Genomic DNA, 25,544 nt, shown 5'->3' on the forward strand with positions numbered 1-25,544 from the left:
TACAAATGTATTAAGTAGAAAAATATATATAAATAAACTTAAAACAGCACACCACTGAATACACCAGATGAATGCTGCCTGTCACCCAGTTTAAAAAGCACTTAGAAGTAAAATCAAGTTGGAGGTTGCAGGAGCAAAACAGGTCCAAAAAATGAGGAGTATCTCAAGACCAACTAAGTAAAAAGAATGGGTATTTATTTAAAGATGAGCGCTTTCACTGTTAACACACCTTCTTCAGATCTAAGTTAAAATAAATAAAAACTTAAAATGGTTCTTTTATATGATCACCTCTAGTGGTCAAACAAGTAATTACAATGAAGAAAACAAACTGATTCTTTTGTATGATCACCTCTAATGGTCAAACAAGTAATTACAATGAGGATACATATAATGAATGAATAACAAGTTGGATATACATCATGAAATCACAAATCAAATAGATGTTAAATGCTCAAACAATGCCTGTCCTGAAAATACAGAAAATCCCAGTCAACTACATTTCCAAATGAAATGACATGAATAATATATATAACCTACATGAGAAATATTATGAATAAAAGTGAGTATTGAAGGGGGGGGGGGGAGAAAAAGAAAAAAGCTAAATTCTCTAGTGGTCAAACAAGTGATTGAAATGAAAAGAACATAATCTGGTTCTATTGTATGATCACCTCTAGTGGTCAAACAAGTAAATACAATAAGAATGCATGTAATGAATAACCAGTTGAATATACAAAATATATGTCCTGAAATCACAAATCAAATGAATATTAAATGCTCAAACAATACCTATCCTAAGGATACAAAAAATCCTAGTCAACTACATTTCAAATGGAATGACATGAAAAATAGCGAACCTATGTGAAAAATGTCATAAATGAAAATGAGTATTGAAGGGGGGGGGGGGATGAGGTAAAATACTAGTACAGATGTCACTGAAGAAAGCAGATACAATCTATTTAATATCCCTACGTGTTCTTAGTCTCGGTTTTATCGAGGCTCTATCATTGAGGCCAGATTCTTTATCTGCCCTAAGCCGAACTATCCAGTCACATTCCTTGTTCTCTGTATGCGTCCTAATATCACCGCCTCTTATTGCTGTAACTATAGTTTCAAGTACTCTAAAACAAAAACAGTGCGATCTTCCTGCAAGATTGACGTGTTTCGCTAGGGCATTGTAAGGTGAACCCTTCCTTCTGTGATAGATGTGTTCCCTCATTCTGTCCCTTAATGATCGGTTGGTTTTCCCAACATAAAAGTGGAAGCAGATCTGACAGGTGGCCAAATATACCACATTAGTGGTCATGCAGTCAGCCTCCACATTTATTTCATAAGTGACAAGCGTATCAGGATGTAAAAAGTTGCTGTCTTCATTAATAAATTGACAGAAATTACATCTACCACACGGTTTAGTATGTCCTGCTACTTTGTTTACTGTTCCATACTTAGGATAGCATAGCATCTTTTTGAGATTGTTCTTATTCTTGTACAAAAAACTGGGAGTTTCACCAACTATGACTCTTAATTTAGGATCAACATGCATGATGGACCAATATTTATTGATGATATCTCTAATCTCATTATTATCTGATGAATAATATGTTGAAAACTTAACATGAGATGACATGTGCTCCCTATTCACCTGGGTGTTGGAACAGTGACATCCAAAATATGGTGTAGCTACGGTGTTACGTAGTCCTAAGGCTCGTTCCAGAGAAGGATCAATTTCATTAATATTGTATCCTCTCTGCAAAAGTCTACTTTTAAGGTCCCCTAGTTCAGATACAAAGCCTGCCTCCAAAGGATTTAGCCTTGATGCTCTAATGGCCTGACCTACCATAACATTCCTGAATACAAAAGGAGGGTGCATACTCGATCTCATGAGCAGGGTATTAACATGACATGGTTTCCTGTACACTCCTGTATTAATAAGACCATTTGGAAGTTTTTCAATATACAAATCCAGGAATTCAATTCTGTTATATGAAAACTGCATTGTAAATTTGAGACAATCAATTAAATTATTCATGATAGTGTGCATCAATTGAAGTTGTTCTAAAGTGCCATTCCATATCACAAACACATCATCGACAAAACGTCGATAGAACTTAACGTGTTCTTTAAATAATGTCTCACAGAACAAGATATGCTGTTCCCAATGTGCAAGGAACATGTTGGCGTAGCTACTGGCACAGGAAGTGCCCATAGCTACGCCATCTACCTGTTTGTATATGATGTCATTGAAAACAAAAAAAATGTTTTCCAATACTAGTTCCAGGAAGTGTACCAATAAATCAATCTTCACTATGTCGTACTCACTATGTTCCTTAAGATATTCAGAAATAAACGTAAGTCCTAAGGTGTTCGGAATGACCGTAAAGTGTGATTGTATATCAAGGGTCACAAACATATATTCATCAGTGATGCCATTACAGTTAAAACAATCATATAGTTCTATTAAGAACTGTTTGGAGTCCCTCAATACAAACTTATTCTTGTTCAGTACTTGCCTCAGATGTTTCTCTATGTATACAGAGATATGCTCAGTGACCCATCCATGGCCAGAGACAATTGGTCTCATGGGTGGGTCACTGGCATTCTTATGTAATTTTGGCAGGCCATGTATAACTGGAATCAAGGGTGTTTTCACTAGAAGGTATTCATGTAAATCACAATCAATCAAACCACTCTTATGAATGTCTGATAGGATGTTATGTACATATAAAATGACTTCTTTTACTGCTGATAACTCAGTCTCTTTATAAAATGTATCATGCAGCATACTAGACATAGAATCATAGTAGTGTAGGGTATTCATCACTACAATACAACCGCCTTTATCAGCAGGTATAATAATGATTCTATGGTCCTGTTGTAGTCTCTTAAGACTCTGCCTCTCTTGGTATGTTAAATTATAATATTTTCTTAAAATCGTACCTGATTTGGTTTGATTGTAATAGTTGTATATCTCATCTTCTGTGAGCCTGAAATAGGCTTCAACAAGTGGAGGATGTACAGGTGTATACTCACTTAATTTTTTAAACACTAATGCATCCTTTGAATATGCTGTAGTATCAGAACCTCCAAAATGGAGTTTCAGCATTACATTCCTGCAATAAGTTTCAAGTCAATAATTGTATCTGTTAACTTACTATGTGTTTTGGGTATAAAGCTAAGCCCTTTTCTCAATAAGTTGAAATCATCTTGTGAGAGTGCAACATCAGATAGATTGTGTACTATGTTTTGTCTGTTCTGTTCCACATCTTTTTCAAAGTGCGGTTCTGTTGAAACTCCCCTGAGAGTTTCCTTTTCTGCCTGCCACGACTCATAGACCTTGCCCTTCTCGGGCCTTTCTCCAGTCGAATTGGCAGGGGAAAAGACACCTGTGGATTGGCATCCAGACTAACATCCCCACATTCTTCCTAACTTTAGGTCTAACCACAGAATCAGTAAGTAGGCAAGGTTTATCCTTTACAATCTTGACTGCAGGATATAAATTATTGGTCTCACTTACACTCGGATGTATGATATGGATGACATCCACTGAGTCAGTGGTAGAGCATATTGCATTGTCAGAGTCTGTATTTTTCCTGTCACTATTGTCATTCGGCCTGATATCTAATATTCCAATGTGTTCCGGCCGATCATTCTGAGCAGGGGATGTGATAATCACCTCCCCATTAGATTGAGCCTCATCTACAGAATCTTTAGAAATACACTTATTCAGGCCATTCAACACAATAGGACATGCATTGCTGTTACAAAACTGTTGCCTATGCAAAGGAGTATGCAAATTATTACCATCTAGTCTATGTCTCATACCATTTCTAGAATTAATGTCCACGCCAATATTGCTGTTGGTATTGGCACTGTTCACACCAGCTTTACTGTTAATATTTGTACTGTTCAAATCATTTTGTCTATATCTAGGCCAAGTGAAGATATGGCCCAGTCTAAAATCTTTAAAGTCTCTGATTATTTTGTTCTTTTTCTGTTGGAAAAGCTTGCGTTCAAAGGCATGAACGCTATCTAATAAATTCTCAATAAGTGGGTCTACAATACCAGCTGTAAAGTCTTGAAAAAGTACCTGCTGTTTACCATTGATGTCTTCAATAAGTGCAGCCTCTTCCGGTTTGAAAAAATCCACCAACTGCAGATATTGATAGCTGAAACCAATATTCAATTTCTGCCATGCTGTGAGTAGGTCTGGATAGTCCTTACCCTGGCTAGGCATGTTGAAAACCCTCAGACCTCGTGGAATTATGTTGTTGTCTATACAAAACTGAAAATGCAGGCGCTGTACCTTTAAGCACTTCAATTTCAAAAAACTTTTCTCCATTCCATCAAGCAGTTCATACAACCTCTTTGTATCTGTTGTATTACCATTGATGTCATCACTGGTCGCCAGACAGTCAGAGGTCCAAGGGGCTGTCACTGTACCAGCTAAATACTGCCGCATCCTTTTTTGCAAGTCTTCATTAACCATGTGAATATTCCGCTGGTGTTCACCTCGCGGTATATAATCCAATTCGATATCTGCCATGATAGAGGCTTTATGGAACTGCTCCGGTCGTCAGTGGTGTATAAACACAATAAATAAGTAAACTTAAAACAGCACACCACTGAATACACCAGATGAATGCTGCCTGTCACCCAGTTTAAAAAGCACTTAGAAGTAAAATCAAGTTGGAGGTTGCAGGAGCAAAACAGGTCCAAAAAATGAGGAGTATCTCAAGACCAACTAAGTAAAAAGAATGAGTATTTATTTAAAGATGAGCGCTTTCACTGTTAACACAGCTTCTTCAACATATTATTCATCAGATAATAATGAGATTAGAGATATCATCAATAAATATTGGTCCATCATGCATGTTGATCCTAAATTAAGAGTCATAGTTGGTGAAACTCCCAGTTTTTTGTACAAGAATAAGAACAATCTTAAAAAGATGCTATGCTATCCTAAGTATGGAACAGTAAACAAAGTAGCAGGACATACTAAACCATGTGGTAGATGTAATTTCTGTCAATTTATTAATGAAGACAGCAACTTTTTACATCCTGATACGCTTGTCACTTATGAAATAAATGTGGAGGCTGACTGCATGACCACTAGTGTGGTATATTTGGCCATCTGTCAGATCTGCTCCCACTTTTATGTTGGGAAAACCAACCGATCATTAAGGGACAGAATGAGGGAACACATCTATCACATAAGGAAGGGTTCACCTTACAATGCCCTAGCGAAACACGTCAATCTTGCAGGAAGATCGCACTATTTTTGTTTCAGAGTACTTGAAACTATAGTTCCAGCAATAAGAGGCGGTGATATTAGGATGCATACAGAGAACAAGGAATGTGACTGGATAGTTCGGCTTAGGGCAGATAAAGGATCTGGCCTCAATGATAGAGCCTCAATAAAACCGAGACTAAGAACATGTAGGAATATTAAATAGATTGTATCTGCTTTCTTCAGTGACATCTGTACTAGTATTTTTCCTCATCCCCCCCCCCCTTCAGTACTCATTTTCATTTATGACATTTTTCACATAGGTTCGCTATTTTTCATGTCATTCCATTTGAAATGTAGTTGACTAGGATTTTTTGTATCCTTAGGATAGGTATTGTTTGAGCATTTAATATTCATTTGATTTGTGATTTCAGGACATATATTTTGTATATTCAACTGGTTATTCATTACATGCATTCTTATTGTATTTACTTGTTTGACCACTAGAGGTGATCATACAATAGAACCAGTTTATGTTCTTTTCATTGTAATCACTTGTTTGACCACTAGAGAATTTAGCTTTATTCTTCCCCCCCCCCCCTTCAATACTCACTTTTATTCATGATATTTCTCATGTAGGTTATATATATATTTTCATGTCATTTCATTTGGAAATGTAGTTGACTGGGATTTTCTGTATTTTCAGGACAGGCATTGTTTGAGCATTTAACATCTATTTGATTTGTGATTTCATGATGTATATCCAACTTGTTATTCATTCATTATATGTATCCTCATTGTAATTACTAGTTTGACCACTAGAGGTGATCATACAAAAGAATCAGTTTATGTTTTCTTCATTGTAATTACTTGTTTGACCACTAGAGGTGATCATATAAAAGAACCATTTTAAGTTTTTATTTATTTTAACTTAGATCTGAAGAAGCTGTGTCAACAGTGAAAGCGCTCATCTTTAAATAAATACTCATTCTTTTTACTTAGTTGGTCTTGAGATACTCCTCATTTTTTGGACCTGTTTTGCTCCTGCAACCTCCAACTTGATTTTACTTCTAAGTGCTTTTTAAACTGGGTGACAGGCAGCATTCATCTGGTGTATTCAATGGTGTGCTGTTTTAAGTTTACTTATTTATTGTGTTTATACACCACTGACGACCGGAGCAGTTCCATAAAGCCTCTATCATGGCAGATATCGAATTGGATTATATACCACGAGGTGAACACCAGCGGAATATTCACATGGTTAATGAAGACTTGCAAAAAAGGATGCGGCAGTATTTAGCTGGTACAGTGAAAGCCCCTTGGACCTCTGACTGTCTGGCGACCAGTGATAACATCGATGGTAATACAACAGATACAAAGAGGTTGTATGAACTGCTTGATGGAATGGAGAAAAGTTTTTTGAAACTGAAGCGCTTACAGGTGTACAGTGCCTGCATTTTCAGTTTTGTATAGACAACAACATAATTCCACGAGGTCTGAGGGTTTTCAACATGCCTAGCCAGGGTAAGGACTATCCGGACCTACTCACAGCATGGCAGAAATTGAATATTGGTTTCAGCTATCAATATCTGCAGTTGTTGGTGGATTTTTTTCAAACCGGAAGAGGCTGCACTTATTGAAGACATCAATGGTAAACAGCAGGTACTTTTTCAAGACTTTACAGCTGGTATTGTAGACCCACTTATTGAGAATGTATTAGATAGCGTTCATGCCTTTGAACTCAAGCTTTTCAAACAGAAAAAGAACAAAATAATCAGAGACTTTAAAGATTTTAGACTGGGCCATATCTTCACTTGGCCCAGATATGGACAAAATGATTTAAACAGTACAAATATTAACAGTAAAGCTGGTGTGAACAGTGCCAATAGCAATATTGGCGTGGACATTAATTCTAGAAATGGTATGAGACATAGACTAGATTGTAATAATTTGTATACTCCTTTGCATAGGCAACAGTTTTGTAACAGCAATGCATGTCCTATTGTGTTGAATGGCCTGAATAAGTGTATTTCTAAAGATTCTGTAGATGAGGCTCAATCTAATGGGGAGGTGATTATCACATCCCCTGCTCAGAATGATCGGCCGGAACACATTGGAATATTAGATATCAGGCCGAATGACAATAGTGACAGGAAAAATACAGACTCTGACAATGCAATATGCTCTACCACTGACTCAGTGGATGTCATCCATATCATACATCCGAGTGTAAGTGAGACCAATAATTTATATCCTGCAGTCAAGATTGTAAAGGATAAACCTTGCCTACTTACTGATTCTGTGGTTAGACCTAAAGTTAGGAAGAATGTGGGGCTGTTAGTCTGGATGCCAATCCACAGGTGTCTTTTCCCCTGCCAATTCGACTGGAGAAAGGCCCGAGAAGGGCAAGGTCTATGAGTCGTGGCAGGCAGAAAAGGAAACTCTCAGGGGAGTTTCAACAGAACCGCACTTTGAAAAAGATGTGGAACAGAACAGACAAAACATAGTACACAATCTATCTGATGTTGCACTCTCACAAGATGATTTCAACTTATTGAGAAAAGGGCTTAGCTTTATACCCAAAACACATAGTAAGTTAACAGATACAATTATTGACTTGAAACTTTATTGCAGGAATGTAATGCTGAAACTCCATTTTGGAGGTTCTGATACTACAGCATATTCAAAGGATGCATTAGTGTTTAAAAAATTAAGTGAGTATACACCTGTACATCATCCACTTGTTGAAGCCTATTTTAGGCTCACAGAAGATGAGATATACAACTATTACAATAGATCCAAATCAGGTAGGATTTTAAGAAAATATGATAATTTAACATACCAAGAGAGGCAGAGTCTTAAGAGACTACAACAGGACCATAGAATCATTATTAGACCTGCTGATAAAGGTGGTTGTATTGTAGTGATGAATACCCTACACTACTATGATTCTCTGTCTAGTATGCTGCATGATAAATTTTATAAAGAGACTGAGTTATCAGCAGTAAAAGAAGTCATTTTATATGTACATAACATACTATCAGACATTCATAAGAGTAGTTTGATTGATCGTGATTTACATGAATACCTTCTAGTGAAAACACCCTTGATTCCAGTTATACATGGCCTGCCAAAATTACATAAGAATGCCAGTGACCCACCCATGAGACCAATTGTCTCTGGCCGTGGATGGGTCACTGAGCATATCTCTGTATACATAGAGAAACATCTGAGGCAAGTACTGAACAAGAATAAGTTTGTATTGAGGGACTCCAAACAGTTCTTAATAGAACTATATGATTGTTTTAACTGTACTGGCATCACTGATGAATATATGTTCGTGACCCTTGATATACAATCACACTTTACGGTCATTCCGAACACCTTAGGACTTACGTTTATTTCTGAATATCTTAAGGAACATAGTGAGTACGACATAGTGAAGATTGATTTATTGGTACACTTCCTGGAACTAGTATTGGAAAACAATTTTTTTGTTTTCAATGACATCATATACAAACAGGTAGATGGCATAGCTATGGGCACTTCCTGTGCCAATAGCTACGCCAACATGTTCCTTGCACATTGGGAACAGCATATCTTGTTCTGTGAGACATTATTTAAAGAACACGTTAAGTTCTATTGACGTTTTGTCGATGATGTGTTTGTGATATGGAATGGCACTTTAGAACAACTTCAATTGATGCACACTATCATGAATAATTTAATTGATTGTCTCAAATTTACAATGCAGTTTTCATATAACAGAATTGAATTCCTGAATTTGTATATTGAAAAACTTCCAAATGGTCTTATTAATACAGGAGTGTACAGGAAACCATGTCATGTTAATACCCTGCTCATGAGATCGAGTATGCACCCTCCTTTTGTATTCAGGAATGTTATGGTAGGTCAGGCCATTAGAGCATCAAGGCTAAATCCTTTGGAGGCAGGCTTTGTATCTGAACTAGGGGACCTTAAAAGTAGACTTTTGCAGAGAGGATACAATATTAATGAAATTGATCCTTCTCTGGAACGAGCCTTAGGACTACGTAACACCATAGCTACACCATAGTTTGGACGTCACAGTTCAAACACCCAGGTGAATAGGGAGCACATGTCATCTCATGTTAAGTTTTCAACATATTATTCATCAGATAATAATGAGATTAGAGATATCATCAATAAATATTGGTCCATCATGCATGTTGATCCTAAATTAAGAGTCATAGTTGGTGAAACTCCCAGTTTTTTGTACAAGAATAAGAACAATCTTAAAAAGATGCTATGCTATCCTAAGTATGGAACAGTAAACAAAGTAGCAGGACATACTAAACCGTGTGGTAGATGTAATTTCTGTCAATTTATTAATGAAGACAGCAACTTTTTACATCCTGATGCGCTTGTCACTTATGAAATAAATGTGGAGGCTGACTGCATGACCACTAATGTGGTATATTTGGCCACCTGTCAGATCTGCTCCCACTTTTATGTTGGGAAAACCAACCGATCATTAAGGGACAGAATGAGGGAACACATCTATCACATAAGGAAGGGTTCACCTTACAATGCCCTAGCGAAACACGTCAGTCTTGCAGGAAGATTGCACTGTTTTTGTTTTAGAGTACTTGAAACTATAGTTCCAGCAATAAGAGGCGGTGATATTAGGACGCATACAGAGAACAAGGAATGTGACTGGATAGTTCGGCTTAGGGCAGATAAAGGATCTGGCCTCAATGATAGAGCCTCGATAAAACCGAGACTAAGAACACGTAGGAATATTAAATAGATTGTATCTGCTTTCTTCAGTGACATCTGTACTAGTATTTTACCTCATTCCCCCCCCCCCCTCAATACTCATTTTCATTTATGACATTTTTCACATAGGTTCGCTATTTTTCATGTCATTCCATTTGAAATGTAGTTGACTAGGATTTTTTGTATCCTTAGGATAGGTATTGTTTGAGCATTTAATATTCATTTGATTTGTGATTTCAGGACATATATTTTGTATATTCAACTGGTTATTCATTACATGCATTCTTATTGTATTTACTTGTTTGACCACTAGAGGTGATCATACAATAGAACCAGTTTATGTTCTTTTCATTGTAATCACTTGTTTGACCACTAGAGAATTTAGCTTTTTTCTTTTTCTGCCCCCCCCCCCCTTCAATACTCACTTTTATTCATGATATTTCTCATGTAGGTTATATATATTTTTCATGTCATTTCATTTGGAAATGTAATTGACTGGGATTTTCTGTATTTTCAGGACAGGCATTGTTTGAGCATTTAACATCTATTTGATTTGTGATTTCATGATGTATATCCAACTTGTTATTCATTCATTATATGTATCCTCATTGTAATTACTTGTTTGACCACTAGAGGTGATCATACAAAAGAATCAGTTTATGTTTTCTTCATTGTAATTACTTGTTTGACCACTAGAGGTGATCATATAAAAGAACCATGTTAAGTTTTTATTTATTTTAACTTAGATCTGAAGAAGCTGTGTTAACAGTGAAAGCACTCATCTTTAAATAAATACTCATTCTTTTTACTTAGTTGGTCTTGAGATACTCCTCATTTTTTGGACCTGTTTTGCTCCTGCAACCTCCAACTTGAGAAAAATATATATATCTAAAAACATTTGTGGTATAATTAAATAAATGACATACCTGGGGCTATGTTTTTTGTGTTAACCCCCCCCCCCCACACACACACACACACACACACACACACACACACACACTACCTATCTAGCTGTTTAAGTTTCAAAATGCATTTAATGGAAGCATATTCATTAAGGCCAGGGTGCGTGTGTGCAAAAGTTCTAATTTGCCACAACAATTCCTTTTCTTCTAACCTTAATGCCCATGGCCCTCCTCTTTTGTTATATAGTTCCCGGTGCACAATGGCAAACAAATATTTGTGAGTGGGATGTTGCAATGTGTACCTAGCCAAAGCATTTGTTGTGGTACCTTTACTTATATGATACGTATGCTCGTATATGCGTTGGCGCACTGTCCTTTCTGTCTTTCATATATAAAAGGATTGGCATTGTTGAAATATAGCAGCATAAACAATGCCCTTTGACTCACAATTAAATTTACCTAATTTGTTGTATTCAACATCTCTAATGGTTATTTTAGTGCCCACATGAATATGCTGACACTGATGGCAGTGACCACATTTGTACATACCCATGTTCTTTTTTGTAATTCTACTTAAGTTCTAAGATGTCCTTTAAATTTTGGCCACGCCGATAAATATTGTGTGGGAATTTTTCAAACTTTTTGTTGATGTGTGTATCTTCTGCCAGCAGTGCCCAATTCTTATAGATAATATTTGAAACAATTTTTGCATCCTTTGAAAAAGTTGTGATAAGTGTGGGACCACTCATGTCTAATATGCCTTTAGTATGGGAATTCGTTTGTGCATAACAATTTCTATCACCATCCGACTCATGAATAAAATCACGGTATCCATTAAAGAGGATAGGTCTAAAATGTCCCATGTTTCTCTTGTTAACCACTTCTTGCCTTATTTTTTCAAATAGTCTGGGTGGATAACCTCTACTACTGAACATGGATCTAAGTAAACTACATTCTACTTGGAAATCATCCTCGAAAGGAATCTTCCTTGATGCCCTGACCAGTTGGCCTTTCATAACTGCCTTCTTTTGATGGAAGGGGTGGCTGCTAGAAAAATGCAAGAAAGTATTGGAATATGTGGGTTTCCTATATATAGTTGTTCTAAATCTGTTATGGGCTCTATCTTTTGATATTACACATCCAGGTAGTTGATAGCTTCTGTTTCAAATTGAAAGGTGAAATCCAAAAAGTTACTGACACATTTAATCTCTTCTATAAAAATTGGAACTGTGGTATCATCGCCTTTCCAAATAAAAAACATGTCGTCCTGGTATCTAGTATACCAGGCAGCATGTTGTTGGAACAAATCGTTTTTAAATAAAAATTCATGTTCCCAATATGTTAAAACACAATTGGCAAAGCTACCACCACAGGGTGCACCCATGGCAACGCCTGTAGTTTGTTTATATGCTTGACCATCAAGTAACATGAAATTGTTGTGGAGAACTAGTTGTAAGAGTATTTCCAAGACATGTATTTCATCATTATCCATGCCTTTGGCATACAATAGATGCCTAACCCAATCTGTTTATTAATTGTATAAGTATATAAGTCATTGACTGCTTGTGTAACTTTGTCTGAGGAAGTTTGGATACTAGTCCTTACAAAAGCGCTTACGGAATAAAGTTTTGGAAAAGGAGAACATCTGCAAGTTTCGCTGTCTTTTTGTGTTCACGAGTACTAGTTGGTTGTGTTGTTTTCAAGTTTTAGTAGTGTAGAGTGATTGGTGTGGATGTTATGCAGTTGTGAGATGGATGGAATGGGAGGAGTAAGGGATAGTTAATTTTAAAGGTAGCGGGGGTGGGTGGTAATAGGGGGCAGGGAAGGGAGCAGAGTGAGCCCAGAGGGCGAATGGAGTGGGTTCAGACCCCCAGCAGAGGTGAGCGCCAAAAAAAAGTATCAGTGAGTGCAGTTAGGGGCAGGATACTGATAGTATTACTGTTCTGTCTGGTACACTGTAATTTAAGTAAGTGGATATACAAGAATTATGAGGATGACACTTAAATTAGACTACTGTGCTTTACTTAATTGAGGAGGATTGCTAGATCTAGGAAAGGGTACTGAATCAGTAGCAGCAGCAAGGTACCTTAATTAGGCTTAGGTCTTGGTTAGGAGGAAATATGTGGAGCTTTGTTGCCACGTAGTAGAGAAGATGGGGTACTACAGATAGAACAAGAAGAGAGGGGATATCCCTGCGAGTGTGCATGCTGTTGGGGGCTCAGTTATACATAGACCAAATCGCTGCAATTTTAATAATGCTGTAGTGCATGTAGCAGTTTATAAAAACCCACAGGCTTACATGCACGTTTTGGTAGACCACACACTTTCTCCTGGGGATGCAGGTCCACCGGGTTGCTGTTTCACTCTGGGTCAATTGTTTTCCTGGGTAGAAGGGAGTTTTAGATCATACGGTCTGTAAAAGAGCAGAAGGAAGAGGTAGCGTTAATGTCTATTAGTGGAGGTAGCAAGGTTACAGTATGGGGGATGCAGAGGGAGAGCATGATTGAGTGTACGTGAAAGTGAGTGGTGAGTATGGTGGAAGGGCTTGAAAGTGGAAGTAAATTCAGAGAATAAGGTGACTCAGATAGTGCATGCGGGAATGTTCAGAGTTGGAGTGAGTTTTTAGTTTAGGCAAGTTTAAGAGCAATACCTCATGACATTATAGCAGCAATGGCAGATAAATTAACAATATCCAAGCAACACATTTCAGAGTTTATAATACAGGTTGTCACTAGAAACATTCAGATAAGAGCACAGATTGCAAGCGACACATCCCTGTAAAATACTACTGCATTACATAAGATATACGTTACTTGCTGCTAACAGTTGTTTGATTATAACATAAGCAACGTACAGCAATATATCAGCAGAATATCCCGACTGTGTTCAGTAGAAAAAGACACAGTGCAGAGTTACGTTACACTTCTAACTTTGCGATTAACTGTCCTAGCTTTGTAAAGGTATATCAGGTCATATGGCATTACACATACACTACTTGCTTTGTGATTAAAGGCTCTGGCTTTGTAACAGTTGCTACAGGCTATGTATGGCAATAGATACTGTAGTTGCTAAGAACAGTAGGAACATTAACTAGTTACAGCAAACGCCTTGTTGGCATGAGAATTACATCAGTCACAGTTTTGCAATGTTGTTGTTCTTTTGGCTTTTCCCGGGTAGGGGAAGCCACAGCGGAACTCCAGTCCGCTAATGATTGGAAGTAGATTTTTACAGTGCCGAGGTGCCAGCTCGATGCCCAACCTTCAACGAAGGCACGCCCATTCTACGCATGTCTTTTGAACGCCACTCGACCGCGGGGAAAACATGCAGACTCTACACAGAAGGCGCTCCAGCCGAGAATCAAACAGGAGAACCTCTTTGCTGTGAAGCAACAATGTTACCGCTGCACCACCACGGCTTTAAATATAGTAGATAACAAACTCCCTTACCGGCATGTACACAGCATGCTGGGAATGCAGTCCTTTCTAGTGGAAGTATGGCCTTAGGGAAAGGCACCGCGGGGAAAGACCTGTATTTGTGTATGAGATGTGAGGTGGGGGAGGGGTTAGACTGTGATAGGGTAGAAAGAGCACTGGGTGATGGGATTGAGACAAGGACTGGGAAGGGAGATAAGAATGAGAAAAAGGAACACTCCACCCCCAGCAGAGGTGAGCACCAAAAAAAAGTATCAGTGATTGTAGGTAAGGGCAGAACACTGATAGTATTGCTGTGCTGTCTGGTAGACTGTAATTTAAGTAAGTGGATAGGCAAGAATTAAGAGGATGACACTTAAATTAGACTACTTTGCTTTACTTAATTGAGGAGGATTGCTAGATCTAAAAAAGATAACTGAATCAGTAGTGAGCAGCAAGTTACTTTAATTAGGCTTAGGTGCTGGTTAGGAAGAAATATGTGGAGCTTTGCTGCCATGTAGTAGAGAAGATGGGGTACTACAGATAGAACAAGAACAGGGGGGATATCACTGCGAGTGTGCATGCTGTCGGGGGCTCAATTATACATAGACCAAATTGCTGCAGTTCTAATAATGCTGTAGCACACGTAGGAGTTTATAAAAACAAACAGGCGTACATGCACTCGGGGTCAGTTGTTTTCCTCGGTAGAAGGGAGTTTTAAATCATACAGGATGCACGTTTTGGTAGACAACACACTTTCTCCTGGGGATAAGGGTCCACCGGGTTACTGTTTCACTCTGGGTCAGTTGTTTTCCTGGGTAGAAGGGAGTTTTAGATCATACGGGTGGCATGCACTCAATGTGCTGGGAATGGAGTCCTTTCTAGTGGAAGTATGAGCTTAACCCTTAGGATCATAGGAGGGTACTAGGCTAATGGCCACAGGGCCCTTACAAGCCTAGCCAAGTTCAAGGCATTTTCCCAAGGATGTCTGGTTCAAGTAGACACTAAAATCAGCACCTAATGGTCCCTGTCCAAAAGGGACACAGGTGGAATCACCAGAGTGAATTTCTGGTTACCCATCCAGTCGTCCAAAGTGCGCTTAAATAGGGTCAATGTGGGGCTTTGTTTAATATGAATAGGAAGTTTGTTCCAAAAGTGGGGCAACCTCTGTGAGAAAAATCTGTCTCTCTAGCAAGTTCTGTTGATGTCACCTACCAGGTTAAGGTCCTTTGAGCGAGTGACCTGTGTGCCATTTGACTTGTGAATGTTTAATTTCCATTGAAGCTGGGTCAGAGATTGCTCTATATGCAAGGCACTGGTCGCCTCTAAGCAGTCTGTATGACTCAGAGTAAAGTGACAATAATTTCTGTCTTCCCATGTAAGATAGATCTTGAAGAGACTGAATTTTCTTTGTAAGGAACCTTTGTGGTCTTTCCAATTGCTGCAGGTGTTTGGAAAGGAAAATACCAAAAGAAGCGCTGTACTCTGTTATTGGCCTGAAGAGGGAAGAGTACAGGGGGGTTATAACCTCCTCTTTTCTGCTGGCAGTGACCTTACTCATGAGATGAACAATATAAAATGCCCTTCTTACCACTGTGGAGACATGATAATTGAAGTTAAGGTTTCTGTCAACCTCTGTGCCCAGATCTCTCACCACTGTCTGTGTGCTTAGTATATTTCTTCTTATGTGGTAGTTTGTAGGACATCACCCTTGCTAACGGGGATGATGTTGCATTTTTTTGCATTAAGTTTAAGACCATGACTTTAGCACCAGTCATTAGTCTGCATAAAACCTTCTTGTAGGATGTTGACATTGCTAGGGGTTTCAATGATCACTCCCAGTTTGCAGTCATCAGCAAACTTTGTCAGCCACAGTCCTTTCGTTTTAGCCTGCACTTTGGAGAAGTAGATTCTGAACAGTAGGGGTCCCAGAACCGATCCCTGTGGAATACTACTGGTTATGGGTCTGCTGGAAGAGATGGAGTCCCCTATTTTGACCATATGAGTTCAATCAGTGAGCCAGTTTGCAACCTGCCTGACAATATATGGGTTGATACCCAGCTGGGTGAATGTGTCAATGATGCCTGATTAGAGGATTGTGTCAAAGGCCTTGGCTAAGTCTAGGCAGGCCATATGCACAGATTTACCCTCATCTAGGGCTTTGGTGACTGTCTCAAAGAAGTCCACCAAGTTTAACAGGCATGATCTCCCCCTTGACAAAGCCAAACTGGGTGGGGTCGAGCATGTGGAGATTTTCTATTTCTTTGTTAATAATGTCCATGATGATTTGTTCCATGGCGTTGCGGATAAGACTGATCAGGCTAATGGGTCTGTAGTTCCCTGGGTCCATGGATGCACCCCTTTGTTCAAGGGGATGACAGTATCCTTTTTCCATTCCACTGGGACAAATCCAGTGCTTAGGCTGTGATTGAAAAGTGTGCTCAGTGGTGATGCTAATTTCTGTTTTAACCCATGTAGAACACAGACTGGGATGTTGTTTAGTCCCATAGAGGGTTTTTTTTGGCCTTGGAAAGGGCATTTAACACCTGCTCCTCAAAGATACTAGGCAAGGGATAGGTGTTGGGGATGATTTGGGGTATATGTGGTAGGGACAGGGGAGTGAAGTTTTCACTGAACCTGTCAGCCAGCAGGTTTGTTATATCCTCAGGTTCTGCATATGTAGTACCATTAACTACAAGTTCAGCACAAATCTGGGCCTTACCTTTGAGGTTACAGATGTAACTAAAGAATACTTTGTGGTTGTCCTTTGTTAGGGAAGCTAATTTGGATTCATAGTTAGCTTTGGAGAACTTAACTAGGAGTTTTATTTGCTTGTTTAAGTTGAGGAGAGTGTGATTCCAGTTTTGAGACCGTTCCTTCCTACTCTTAGACATCAATTTCTTTCTCCTATTGTATAACCTGTTAATTGCAGTTGTCTACCAGGCAGGTTTGTTTTTCCTTGAAAATCTTGCTTTGGTTCTGTCAGGTACCGCAGAGTCAATACAATTGTACAGGTGCTTGTATAAAGCATCGGTGTATAACACAGCATAGGTGTCTGTTCCATCAGTGGGTGCGGGGTGGGGCTATGAAGCTATTTATGCCATCATTTAAGAGATTGTGATTAGCCTTGGAGAAGTTTTTTAGTCTAGTTGTTGCCAAAGGGGGGGGGTTCCTCTGTTACTTCTAGCGACATTGATTTGTGGTCAGATCTCACCAGGGATAGCCACACACTAGGGGTGGGGCAGAAGTCCTGCATGTTGGTGAGCACCAAGTCCAGGATATTTGAGCCCCTTGTGGTTGTGTCAACCAGCTGGTCCAGGGCATTGGAGTTAACAAAGTCCAGGAGCCTTTGGGCAAGTGCGTTAGAACACATATAATTTACCCAATCTATGGACGAATAATTAAAGTCATCCAAAACCAGGGTGTTTGTTTAGTTGTATCTTGGTTAACTCAAGTAGATCCAAGTAGGCTAAGTGGATCTCCTGATTCATCGAGGGGGTCCTATAGATAGCAGCGACCTGAAGATGGGTCTTAGTTAATTGCATCTTAAGTAATTCAAGGGAATTGTGCTGTTTAACCAATCTAGAGGTAATATCACCGCCTTTAGTTCTCGCGCCTTTAGGTTTTGGTCTGAACATGTGGAAGGAAATGTAACCTGGTGTAGCTGGGGTACTCTCCACAGCCTTAAAGCAGGTCTCAGTGACTGCACAAATGTCAGCATCTTCCAATGTGAAGACTGCTTCAGTGAGTGCAGTTTCTGGTTTAGACTCCTAGCATTTAGCGGTATAACCTTGAGGTTGTTTTTTAGAGGGTATTTTTACATCTTTCCCCTTGTTTATGTACCACATCACTGTGGTGTTGTCTGAGATTACTAACAGAGGACCTACCGAGAGTCCTAAGATGGTTCAAATATTTCAGAACATTTATTACTGTCATCATTTCCTTGATATTTATGTGCATTAACTTGTCTTGTTTGTTCTGTAGACCCTGCACTTTCATTTCTTGGACACAGGTCCCCAAGCAAAGTCTGAAACGTGGTGTAGACTAAGTGGGCGCTAGCAGGGAGAAGGTAAATCCTGGGGTAGGTTTGGCACAATGGTTAAGGTCTTCACATCACAGATACAAGGTACAGTTTGTTTCTGACCTTGGGATATTGGTTAGGCTTGAAATGGCCCTTCAAGGCAGTATACTCTTATGAACAATTAATTCACCCACCAGTCTAACTCCCTTTGCTAGAGAATGCTAGTACTCAGTCCAAAGTGACTTGACATACCATTGAATCTTTCTCATGTGGACTCTGGCCAAAGGAATCATGAGAATATTTCTTCTTCTTCTTTCGGCTTTTCCCAGTTAGGGGTCACCACAGTGGAACAGCAATCTGCAGAACGATTGGCAGTGGAGTTTTATTGGTGTCTAGTTGCCAGCCCGATGCCCAACCTTCCACAGAAGGCACACACACGCACACACTCACACCTAGGGCCAATTTAGAGTGTCCAATCATGAGAATAGTTGAAGCTATCAAACGAAGAATTCTGAGACCTCTTCTATTAGATGCCTGTGTCTAGTTTGAAAATACCAAAAACTGTTCTCTAGTCAACATGTGCTGTGTTCAGAAAACATCATAGAAACACTGTCTTATGAGAAGGAGTGAGAAAAGATTTCTGTCTGTTCACCTGGTGGCCCAAGTTGAGAAATAGCTTCAGTACCCAAGCCAGAGATTCTTAGCATACTTTGAAAGAATCTGCAAAAATCAGGTAATCGTCTACTTGAGGGAAATATGAATGGCCTGCAACTTGCAGTGGCCTATGACAAGAGCCAGACATTTTGTAAAAGACTCTTGGAGCTGTAGATAACCCAAAGGTAAAATAGCAAGCTGAAAATGCAAACCAGACACAGAGAAATGTAAAAAGCATCTGAAGTTATTGTTGATTGAAATGCGATGGTAAGCATTTTTTAACTCTAAATTGTTACCGGAAAACTGGAGGGAGGAGTGAAGGGTACCAGAGACTGTAAAGCAAGCATTTTGAACTTTGGAACTATGATGTGCCGGTTTACAAAAGAAAGGGCTGTACATGTTCCTTCTTTTTAGCACCAGAAGAAGAATCTTGAATAAAGTCCTTTACCTGTTTTATCTGGGGGAACCAATTCTATTGCCCTCTGAGATGGCATCTGATTCAAGACAGGTGAGAATAGGACTGTTTGATTGGGAGGATATAGAGGAATCCCTTGAAACTGAGGAATGGAGTCCTGCTGTCAGCTTTAGATAGAGAATAACTCCTCTCAGCACCAAACTGTCTTAAGCTATCTGTTGCCACAAATGATAAAGACCTAAATTCTGGGATAGATTTATGAGGTCTCCATGGTGGGGATACATCAGGAGTGCACATATAGTCAATATGATTTTTTTTTTTTTTTTAGTTATCCCTTGTTCTGTGAGGGTTCTCCTCTTCTTTGACCCTTCCTGCCACTGTTTTTTCTTGCTTTGCTATGTAAGCCAGTACTGTTTTTTGAAAGAGAGCCCTTTACGGGAAGAAACTGTTATATTTTGGAAAGGAAGGTTGGAAAATGGGGAAGCTCTCTGAATTAGATAAAATTATGATGAAATGGATGTCCAAAAAGTATTTATTGGCAGCAAAGCACATAAAACTGAAAATCAATGAACTCTGTTAACCCAGGTTTTGTCCTTGCATAACGGACTTCTTCAAGAAGTCCGTTATGCAAGGACAAAACCTGGGTTAACAGAGTTCATTGTTCCGTTATGCAAGGACAAAACCTGGGTTAACAGAGTTCATTGTTTTTCAGTTTTATGTGCTTTGCTGCCAATAAATACTTTTTGGACATCCATTTCATCATAATTTTGTCTAGTTTGTGGAATAGTTCATCGTTGGTCGTTTGTGAAGCTCTCGAATTAACTTCACCTTTCATCAAAACCCTTTAGGACTTCTACAGAGGAAGGCCCAAATATTACTTCTTTATCCATAGAAGTATTTAATATTTAATTTTTAACATTATCTGGTAAATTGTGAGACTATAGCCATGCACATCTTTTCAAAACAGAGCCAGAGACAGTAACCCTATCCCACTATCCTACTTTAACGCTGCTAAGGTTTCATGTAAAACTGTAATGTCGACCCTGTCTTTTTTGACTGTATTTTCACTGCAGTCATGGATTTTTTGACATGTCGTATAATACCATCATTCTATAGTGTTATATAAATGTAAGTGTATTGTCTTCACATTATATTGTTCATGGAGCTTTTCTCCCCTGGACTTCATTGAAAAAGGGATCTTCTTGGCCCAGTGAATTATCCTGGTAAACAAACTGTAAAATAAAATTAAAAAAATCAGCAGTGGCATAAACACACTTCAAAGTATGTTTTATTACCTGAGGCATAGCATATACTGTCAAACACTCACACGTTTTAGTATCTAAAGGAGGGCGATCACTAATTAAATTCCTTAAATTGTCATAAGAAAACCAACAAGAACTTAGATGTGTGTCTGACAATTTACAATTCTGAAGCCCAGAATGGAAGAAGAATAAACTTTTTAAGCAAATTTATCTAAAACCTTTCCTAGTTTGTCAGAACAAGCAAGATTAACAGCTGAATTTGACAAGGAAATTATTACAGGATCTGCCCTGGGGATAGAAAAAAAACTTATGGGACTAGGGTACTTTATACAACTTATCAGACCTTTTAGGAGCAGATGGCTGACTGTAAGGAAAAGTGCAGGCTACCAGAAATGTATCCTTTAAGGTTGGCAAAACATATGGAACAAGTGCAGACTGAGGAAATCTGCCTGTTACAGATAATATCTTTGTTGAAATTTATTTATTTTATTTGTGTTTGTTTCCAGGGTAGAGCACTGATCTGAATGGACCATTTTCAGACTCAGCCGGGGAGCAGTGTCTGGATAGATGACTTGCTCAGCATCACAGTTAGATAGTAAAGGCTGAGGGAATGAGAATCAGACATGTTTGCTTGTTCCCATTTAAAAAGTCGTTCATACAGTATTTGAAAAGGGGCATTATTCAGTAGGAGAATCTAAGGAAGGGCTCTCTACGTTGTAGTGAGGGAATATGAGATGCACTATCCCAGTCCAATTGTTGCCCTCAGACTGGGAATCAGAATGGAAGAAATGTTTTTCTTCTGAGGAGGAGGATAACAATCATTCAAGGACTGTTTTTCTCTCATAAAAAACAGCCGATTATCTGCTCTAGACGAAGAAAATACAAGGACTTGAGCTTTCTTTTTCTAAGAGAGACCCTTCCCTATAAAAAGAGCAGCTGGGCAAACAGCCCGTACCCCAGGAGAGAGGCTTCTCTGTGCAGGTTAGCAAAAGGAGCATCACATAGTACCCTCCCTGAAATCTGCAAGGGTGGTTCTCCCCTTCCCTGGTAAAGGCAACTCTACAGCTGTAGAACATTGCATGATTCCCAGTGCCAGTCCATAGTGTCAATCTTGAGGCGCAACACCAGAAGGACCAGCAGAAGTAGATGAGTAGTCTGAGGAGCAACTGATGGCTGCAACAGCATCACCCATCAGTGACTGATGCAAGAAGGAAGCTGGCTTAAAGACCGATGCCTCGTAGAAATGTTTCTCTCTCTTGCGGCTTTGGGGAAGAAGTGATAGTCTTATCAGAACCCAGATCCATGCTGTAGCTGCAAACAGAGTCTCTCAGACTGATAGCAGAGCCAAGATGGCCATTCTACCTTTCAAGTGTTGAAATGCAGCTGAATGCTGAATTTGTCCACAGCACGAGCAATGCATCAGAGGTTTATTTGTAGTATTTATTGTGAATGAAATATTTTTCCATGTCTTATACCCCTGAGTTTTCCACAGGTAATTGTTGCTCTCAGCCTGTTTTTTTTTTTTCTCCTCCCCAGGGGCTAGAACCTAGGAGAATGCAGACAAGCATCTCAATCTAAGATGCATACACCAATGATCCTCCAGCAGGAAACTGCTGACAAAACTTGGGCAGAGAGGTCCAGTAATTTATATACAGGTCTTCCGCTAGTGCTGCTTCAACACTTATTATATTGATAGATACATTACAAAAACTATACTTTTTTTTGCATAGAGTACTGTAATTTGCCCAAGTCAGTCAGTTGTGAATATTGCCTTTGATCTGAAAAAACTGTGACCAAAGAGCTTCTACCTTCTGGTTTAGTGTGTGTATGTGTGTATGTATGTGTGTGTGTGTGTGGCCTTCCAGTGCATATACACACATGCAGCTACATATACATTAATACACTTTAACAGCCAGTACCTTTGCTTTTATGGTACTCAGAACATTTGACTGTACATTTGAATTTTATTAAATAGTGGAGCCAGATTTAATAATAAATAAAAGGATTCGTTGTTTTATATTGCTGTAGTACAATTTCTTATCTTATTCAGGTGGAAGAGTTAATGGTGATGAATTGTTGTAATCCTCCTGTAAAATGTGTACACATTCTGGCTGCTGGATAGTGAGTAAGCAGACTGTTGAGCAGGTGTCCTTCATAGCAAGTAATGCAGGAGATAGTTGAGGAAGTGGCAGAAAATAGTCATGTGTTGTTTACAGTCATTGAGCTATTTCCCCATCATCAGCTTGCATGACAGTGTCAGTTATCTCTGAAATCTAATATTTGTTCTCTTTATTCCTAGGCTTCCCTGATAATGTGACAGTGAAGCAACGCTACCGTTTACTGGGCAACAGCTTAAATGTACATGTTGTATCTAAACTCATTTCACTGATGCTCAGATAATGTACAGTGTTATGCCTATGATGTTTGCACTGGTACATTACTTTACACCCCTGGCCATGATAACAAGAATTGATGTGAAACAGAAAATAATGACTTTGAACTGTATCAATTATAACAAAAGTGAGATGTTAAAGATGTTTGTTTTGCATTACAAAACACGTATCCCTCTAATTTATTGTATTCGTTAAAAAATGCTGACTTTAAACTCAATACATATGTTGTTCCATTACATTAATTCTGTAGACTACATGCTAAAACTAAACTGCTGTTTGTCTTTTTTTTCTGCTGTTGTCTGCGTCCATTCAGTTTACCATACTTACTACTGCAGTTAATAAAACTGCTTAAGTCATAATTATTTGTTTTTATGCTGCACACAGTACAAAACACAAACCAGCCATATGTTGTTTTAATATACTGAGTAAATAAAGTATGAGAATGTCTAGATTTTTGTAGCATAAGGAAAAAATAACCAAGTTCATGATTATTTAATAGGCAAGTGTGGCAGCTCATTTGATTTTTTTTCAGGTTCCTTACAAAAAGTGTATTTTATTTTTAAAGTAATAACATTATTTTAAAATAGAACCTGTGTCATTATATATATTTGTGGGACACTGGAATTACATATTTCATATTGCAAAACTGGTGCAGAAAAGTTCAGAAACTCAGAAGTGAAATATAAAATGTAGTGCTTGGTTACAGCTTTTTCAACAGGAGGAAGAAATAGCAGTTATGGCCCTGGAGTAAATGGGGATGGGGAGGAGTGTACAACATACAGAGTATAGTGACTGGCACAAAAGGAAGGGAAATGTCATGAAGGATAGGGTGGGCAGGGGGCCTCTTGCCAAGTTGCAAAAGCAGTGGACCTAACCAGAAGTCAGGCAACAGTGTGACTGACATCATAGCTTGGCCCAGCTGTTGGGGCTCAGTATCTGTGTAATCTAATACCACTAGTCCACCTCATTCCAGACCAGCCCTAGCACCTCCTGCTGGGTGATCCTAGGGACCTCCCATGCCACTGTGTCCCAATGAGGAACCTACAATCCTCCACCTACCAGAGGCTCCCATTGATCCTTCCTGGTTGCCTCCTGCAGGATGACCTCCGTCACCTTGCAGAGAAGCCAGCCAGGTGACTGCTGGCGGTGCAGGGCAAGGTAAATGCTGCCATACCTTATCCTGTTCCACAGCTGAAAGTGTAGAATAAATGAGCATAACATGAGATAAAGTAAATAACAATAATAAAATTAATAAGATGACAGGGAGGAAAAGAGAAGAGGGCAAAAACAACAGGGAACAGTTGGATGTGGTACACTGTTGTATAACTGGCTGTGGAAGTGAAGAATGCAGTTAGCAGAGCAGTGGGTATAGAAATGCCTTGGGGCACTTGTAACAGGATTGGGGGAGGCTAATGGTGGGGAATATGAGTGGATGAGTGTTACCACCATTCTGTAGGAGAGTGACATGGCTTATGAATTGTGCCAACACTGCTCACCAGAGTGAGTGATGCCTGTGGCATCATTCACCACTTTCACAAGCAAGTGCCAAGAATCCACATTTTACTAGGGGCCCTCATATCAGTTCCTACCATGTACTCCCAGTGATTCATATGCAGCAGCTAAAGGAAAATCTTTCTTTCACTGCTGTACCATGCAGGAGCCCTTCAAAATTCAGGCTTTCCAGTGCCATAAGCCATTTGTCAGGTTGAAACAGCATTGAAAATGGTAGATGAGTCCAATAAAAAGTAGTGGCCACTATTGAAGTACACTAAACACTGTTTTATAGTCTAACAGCGTATGTATCATATTCCCCACCATTAGCCTCCCCCAATCCTGTTACAAGTGCCCCCAAGGCATTTCTATACCCACTGCTCTGCTAAAAGGGGATTGCTGGCCTCCAACAGATGCCTTACGCAGGCCGTCTCAAAAAACTCCAGCTTTACTCCATCGCATATCGCCTACTCAGAGGCGATCTCTGCCTAACATACAAAGCTATGTCAAACCCAGAGCTGTTGGACAGGCTCCACGTAAAGAAATCTGAATCCCTCCGAGCTACACGCTCTAGGGACCTAAACCTTATCACCACAATAAACAGAACATGCTGGAGGGATAGATTCCTGTCCCAGAGACTTTCCATACTCTGGAATAGACTACCTGTCTATGTCAAACAAAGCTCCTCATTAGCACTCTTTAAGAAAAATCTTGATGATTGGATGGGTAATAGGAAATTCACCCCCGGGGATCACTTCTGTGGTTGTGCATGACAGGGGCTCAGGAAAATCATTTTCTTGGGTGGCGAAAGCCAGGGTACCTTTTTGGCTCGGCTTGTATAGGCCTTATGGCCAATAGCCTAGTACCTACCTATGAACAGCATATATTTGGACACAGAACTTCCAAGTGTTATATATGCAAAAGGAATCCATAGCAGCTGTGGTAAGGGAGCACAGACTATCAGCAGGTAGAGATGCAAAATGGGTATCGTTACTGTATTGGGGGGGTGGTCCT

General features: G+C 39.3%; 1 protein-coding gene across 1 annotated transcript in view; it reads left to right on the top strand.

Moving 5' to 3' along the window:
- Positions 1-23,398, top strand: part of TRDMT1 (tRNA aspartic acid methyltransferase 1) — a 694,418-nt gene extending 671,020 nt beyond the window's left edge. Inside the window, exon 10 of the mRNA XM_044060609.1 lies at positions 22,946-23,398. Within this exon, the coding sequence (XP_043916544.1) occupies positions 22,946-23,046 (101 nt within the window). The 3' untranslated portion in view covers positions 23,047-23,398. The remainder of the gene's footprint in view (positions 1-22,945) is intronic.
- The last annotated feature ends 2,146 nt before the right edge of the window (positions 23,399-25,544 follow it).

Source organism: Protopterus annectens, chromosome 2.part0 (genome assembly GCF_019279795.1).
Source record: "Protopterus annectens isolate FY-2018-M chromosome 2.part0, PAN1.0, whole genome shotgun sequence".
NCBI lineage: Eukaryota > Metazoa > Chordata > Ceratodontiformes > Protopteridae > Protopterus > Protopterus annectens.